Source organism: Stegostoma tigrinum, chromosome 8, assembly GCF_030684315.1.
Source record: "Stegostoma tigrinum isolate sSteTig4 chromosome 8, sSteTig4.hap1, whole genome shotgun sequence".
Classification (NCBI taxonomy): Eukaryota; Metazoa; Chordata; class Chondrichthyes; order Orectolobiformes; family Stegostomatidae; genus Stegostoma; species Stegostoma tigrinum.
In genome coordinates this window covers 75,009,451-75,015,450 of record NC_081361.1, presented here as the reverse complement: position 1 = coordinate 75,015,450, position 6,000 = coordinate 75,009,451, and the positions used below count along the sequence as shown (strand labels likewise).

General features: G+C 38.5%; 1 protein-coding gene across 1 annotated transcript in view; it reads right to left on the bottom strand.

Annotated features, from left to right (window-relative positions):
• Positions 1-1,643: 1,643 nt before the first annotated feature.
• Positions 1,644-6,000, bottom strand: part of LOC125456333 (vitamin D3 hydroxylase-associated protein) — a 57,676-nt gene continuing 53,319 nt past the window's right edge. Inside the window, exons 14-15 of the mRNA XM_048539367.2 lie at positions 4,153-4,298; positions 1,644-2,074 (exon numbers count right to left, since the gene is read on the bottom strand). Coding sequence (XP_048395324.2) covers positions 1,910-2,074; positions 4,153-4,298 — 311 coding nt within the window. The 3' untranslated portion in view covers positions 1,644-1,909. The remainder of the gene's footprint in view (positions 2,075-4,152; positions 4,299-6,000) is intronic.

The window sequence follows — 6,000 nt, the reverse complement described above, 5'->3', positions numbered from 1 at the left end:
GCTGAGCCAACATTTAATTGCATCTCTAATTGCTGTTGACGAAGGGCCACAGACCTGTTGATGTAAGCATTGTATATTTATATGGATTTTCTAATTCAGTTTCTGGTCAATGGTGAGTCTCAGGATGTTGACAGTGGTGAATTCAGCGATGGTAATACTATTGAATATCAAAGGAAGATGATTCGGATCCTTTTTATTAGAGGTCCTCTTTTCTTAGGCAGTCCCTCAATCGAGAATGACTTTCTTTCACTCCAGGGATTTGGGTCCTGAAGTCACTAAACAGTCTAATGCTAGATCGGTAAACTCTGCTGCAAGTGGAGAGGTGGTGTTTGAAGAGATAGGTGGAACAAATGCTCAGGTTTTTGCTTGCTTCTGCCATTTTTGCACTTGGCTTCCATCTCGTCCTGCAGAAAATACTAAAGCTGATAGGTGTTTCCAGTTTGAGCAGTCTGAGATTTGAGATTCCCATGAGTTGGCAGCGATGTTATATTTTTGGAGATTAACACCTGGTTCTGCTGAAGCTCAAGTGGTGACCTTACTTTGGAAGTCTTCCAAAGTCAGATATATGGATGACGTAGTCTTGCCAGGGCAGCTGATTGGTCATAACCATTGTTTTAATGCTGGGGGTGCTGGCCTGAGGGAGGATACTGATATTGGAGAACCCACCCTGCTAGAGATAATTTTTTGCAAGAGCTTTAAGCTGTCTACTGCAGTTGTCCATGTCTCAGAATACCCCTGCCCTTTAGACCATGAGCCTGGTTGGATGTGAAGTCTTAGTCATTAAGCACTCTGTTTCTCAGGCAAACTGGATGCAATATTGAATTTATCATGGATGTTGGTCCTTACTGAAAAGAGGCTCCCTCTACATGCCCCGACATACTCATCACACTACCCTACATCAGGAACACAATGAAACTCACCACAAGACTCCTATGACCGCTGGGCATCAGAGTGGCACACTGGCCAATGTCAACCCGACGACAACTGCTCACCCGAACTAAAGACCCACTCCCTACCATGGACAGGACCAATGCCCAATGTACAAAATCCCCTACAGCCTTGGACGGCTGAAGGGCCTGTTCCTATGCTGTAATTTTCTTTGTTCTTTGTTCTTGTTCTTTGATCAACCACGTAACAGAAAGAAATTGGAGCCTCTACCATCCCTATCAATTACTATAAGAATAGTGAGGTTTTCTTTTGTATCCTGTGAGTGGTTACCCGTTAATGAACATCTCTTTGCTGTTTGTGAGACTTCCTACTAAAATTGTCTGTTACAGTTCCTGCATTACAATGTCAAAAAGTTATTTATTTGCTGTAAAGCATTTTGTGATACCCTGACATAAATGAAGGGTCCCGATCCAAAATGTCAAGCTTTCCTGCTCCTCTGATGCTCCTTGGCCTGCTGTGTTCATCCAGCTTCACGCCTTGTTATCTCAGATTCTCCAGCATTGGCAGTTCCTACTATCTTTGTATAAACGTAAGTTCTTTGTTTCATAAGATATGAGACGTAAGTTCTTTGTTTCATAAGATAGTAACCTTAGAAAGTTTTATTTTAAAACCTACCTTGCACGTTGGTGTGAATGCAGCAACTAAAACTGCCTGTCATCCTCCTGACTTATTTAATAGACCTATCCCTAACATTTTGAAGAAGAAAAATTACAATGCCTAGCAATCAACTTGAAAATCTATTTTTTATTCTGTTTATTTGTATTCAGCTTTTGAGAATAATTTGTTTAAATGTTGAGCGCTTCATTATTATCAAGGGATCACTGATGAGTGATAATTACCTCACCATCATTTATGAAATAGTCATAAATGCAGAACTGCTGTGTAATTATAATTGTAATTGTGAATTGAGATCATTTGCATTGTAGGACTATTTTTTAAAAATTGTCCTTTGGTTTGTATATCATGCATGAATACTTTGGTGACTCTTTTCTGGTGGCACCGAGGTTCCTTTTCTCTTTTTGACAAGTCTTTCCACCTCCCTCATGAAACAAAGACACAGTTCATCATGCCAGGGTAATGCCACGCACTGCACAGATAAAGGAAGCCCAACACTTCCTGTCACAGCCTGAAACACAAGTAAACCAAAAGTATCAGTGTTAGAATTCTGAGGTGGGAATTAAATTTCTCCACTCATATATAGATTTAATTTAAGTTAACACATGCCACTTTCATGACAACTGTGACAGCAAAGTTGGTTCATTAGATACTACAAGAAGTCAATATGCTTATCATCAAAATGTTGCATTTTTTACCTTCTTCATGTGATTTTACATGGTTTCATACAAATGATCATAAGACTTCAAGTAGGGGGAGGTCATCCATAGTTTTAATTTTCCAACAACCCCTACAGCTGGAAGAATACCATTAGATTGGAAGACAGCTAATGTAACTCATTTATTCAAAGAAAAAGGAGACAGAAAGCAGGGAAGTACAGGGCAATATGTATAATATAGAAAATATTAGGAGCTATTTTGTATTTATAAGAACACACACTTAAGTTCATGTTATTCAGGCAGCATCAATATAGTTTTATGAAAGGGAAATCATGTTTGACCAATCATTGAGGAAATGCCATGTGTTGTGGATAAAGGAGAACTGCTGGATGTATACAGATTTCCAGAATTGCTATATCCAAAGTTATTGTGGAAACTAAATGCTCACAGAGTGGGGAGAAGCATATTGACATGAGTAGAAGGTAGGGTTGGCAGACAGGAAGCAGTGAGGAGGATAAGTAGGTTTTTTATCTGGTTGACAAGATGGAATGCCAGGTGTACCACATGGATCACTGTTTACAATTTATAGGAATGGCTTGGATGAAGGGTGGAAGATATGGATGCCAAGTTACTGATTACACAAAGATAGGCAGGAAAGTAAGTTGTGAAGAGGACATGAAGACACTGCAATAAGACAATATTCGTAGGTTAAGTAAGTGGGCACAGATCCTCTAAATGGAAAATAATGTGGAAAATTGTGAATAGTCAATTTTGGCAGGAAGAATAAAAAAGGAGCATATTATCTAAACTGTGATGGATCACAGAGCTCTGAGCTGCAAGGGGATCCGTGCACCTGGCGCATGAATCACTAAAGGCTAGTATGCAGGTACAGCAAGTAATCAGGAAAACTAACAGAATTTTTTTGCTTATTGTGAGGAAGATTGAAAACAAAATTAGGGAGATAATGCTTCAATTATACGGGAGCACCTCTGGTGAGATTACCTGTAAAATACACAGTACATTATTGCTCACCCTATTTGAGGAATGATGTAAATGCATTGGAAGCAGCTCAGAAAAGGTTTACCACTCAAACACCTGGAATGAGCAGGCTGGACAGACTAGCTTTGTGTCATCTGGAGTTTTAAAGAGTAAGAAGCAACTTTGTTAAAAAGAAGATAAGAGGTCCTAAGGGGTTTTAACAGGGTAAATGTAGAGAGAATGTTTCCTCTTATGGAAGAAATTAAAACTAGACGTCATTGTTCAAAAAGAGGTAGCTAAATTAAAACAGAGATGAACTGAAAATTATTTGGAATTCTCTTCCTGAACAAGAATTGGAAGCAGTCTTTGAAAACTTTTAAAGTAGAGGTAGATTTTTCCTCGTTAAGAAAGGGTCTAAGAGGTTATTAGGAATAGGTGAGAATGTGTGTAATCAGATAAGCTATAACAAGCAGGCTCAAGGTCTGAATGGCATTATCCTGCTTCTAGTTCATATGTTCATGCATAAGACTGGGCTTCAAATCTAACATGCTGGTAACCACTTTGTTCCACTGTTGAGAGGACCTAGCCTTGGATCTGTCTCCCCAAAGACCCTACATCATCCTTCCACCGAGACCTCATGATATCGTCACGTTGGTAGTGCCCATACACTTAATTAATTACTAACCCTTTCAGATCCTTCAAGACCCATGTACCACAACTGGTAGGTCAATGTCATTGTGTAATGCCAGATCATAAAAGTCCCTCCCCATTAAGTTTCCAACAATGCAATTGCAGCCTTGGAATTTCTAGGCAATATGCTGAGACTTTGAGCATCAAAAAGCTGGGCTGTTGTTTATGAATAAACCTGATATTAAATAATCCCACAAATACAGAACGAACAGAAATTGTACTACAAAGCAACATAACACTGCTCTACTTATTTCACACTGACCTTTTTGAAAGTTTTGTCCCAGAAATCATTTGTATAGCCACTATAAAGTTGCAGCTCTTCCTCATCCTCTTCTGTTACCTTGGTAACTGGCACAACCCCCGCAGGAAAATTTAATAAATTGAAAATAATTGTGTAGCTAGATGCAGCTGTGGGGAAGAATATTTTTAAACTTTGTAATTTTATATTGTTGTCTTTCTTATAACCTCTCTGTATAATAAAGAATATGGTGTTCTATGATATGATTTTGCATAATATTTGAAAGCTAACCCACTGACTTGCAGTTTAAAAAAATTGGACATGTATCACAGAACATGATTCTAAACAAGGGTAAGAATTGATATGATAAAGCATGAAGGGTAAAATAATGTAAAATAAAAGACAAGGACAATAAGCATGCAAGGGATTAAAGCAGAATTACTATAGTTTGGAAAATTACTGAGACACTGCATACCTTCATAACTACAGATGCCCAGAGCAGGGAATGGAAGACACATAGAATGACATTTTCTTCTTTGACAAACTGACTGGTAATAAAGGAAAAGAAGACTCTGAGGCTGTGTTTGTTGAGATAAGGTGTAATTGAGCATATAGGACTCTCAAAGATGACATGGGGGAGTTTGCATATGGCTTCGGCTTGCAACTCAGGAGACGCTATTGATATTCATAAATAAATCTTCAGTGAACTCCAGAACAATGACTGGGATAACTCTCAGGGACAAATTCCTAAAATCAGGGTTTGTACCTTCTGGCTAATCAGGACATTACATGCCACTTAGCAATAGCTAATCAGAAAGTTAATTAGTGTGACATGTACAAAGGCTAGCGGTATGTAGATTGTCCATCCGAATGGTTATGTAACTGTATTTTACATACAAAAGTCACTATTTGTCCATTTATATCTTGGATCCAGACTGCTCAGGGTGTACTCTGTTATTTAACATTGTCCACTTGGCTCTGCAAACATTATCTGACTTATTCTGCCATCATTAAACATAAAACTTCTATGAAGGTATAGTCCAACAATAATTTGTATTCACATGGCACTTCTAACTTAGTTAAACATTTCAAAGTACTTCTCAGTAGCTCTATAAACAAAATTTGATTCCGAACCATGTATGGGGATGCTAGGGCATGTGGCCAAAAGCTTGATAAAAGTGATCTGGTTTAAGAAGTGTCTAAAAGGAATAAATAGGGGTAAAGGGTTTGAGATGTTTTCGGAAACAGTTCCAAAGCTTGGAGCTTAGGGAATGATGGAGTGATTAAAATCAGGAATGAAAGAGAACCAAGCTTTCAGGGATGCAAAAGAGGGGTTTCGGACTTAGGGAGCGGCAAGTCCAGAGAGGGGTTTGAAATAAAAAATGAGTATTTTAAAATCAAACTTTTGCTGGAGTCATTGCAGGTCAGCATGGACATGGCTTATGGGTGAAGAGAACATGGCGTGAGTTAAGATTTGGGAAGTGAAGTTTCAGGTGAGAGGCCAACCAGCAGTGTGTTGGACTTTCCATGTCTCAAGGTAACTGAGGCACAATGATACTTCCAGGAAGAGTTGAACTGAGGCAATGACAGTGTTTGGCAATATTATAGAAGTTGAATAGATGGAATTAGTGATCATCCAGATCCATAGTTCATCTCTGAATCAAATACTAAGGTCTGATACAATCTTAAACAGTTACCAAGAGGATGGAGTCACTGGATAAGGAATGAAATTTGTGGCATAATTTGAAAAGAAAGGGCTTTCATTTAGATAATATTTTGCTGGAGGAAACCTCTGTTAATTCAATACTGGATATCAGAAAAGCAGTGTGAAAATGTACAGAGAGTGTAAGGGTCATGAGAGAGACAATGGCT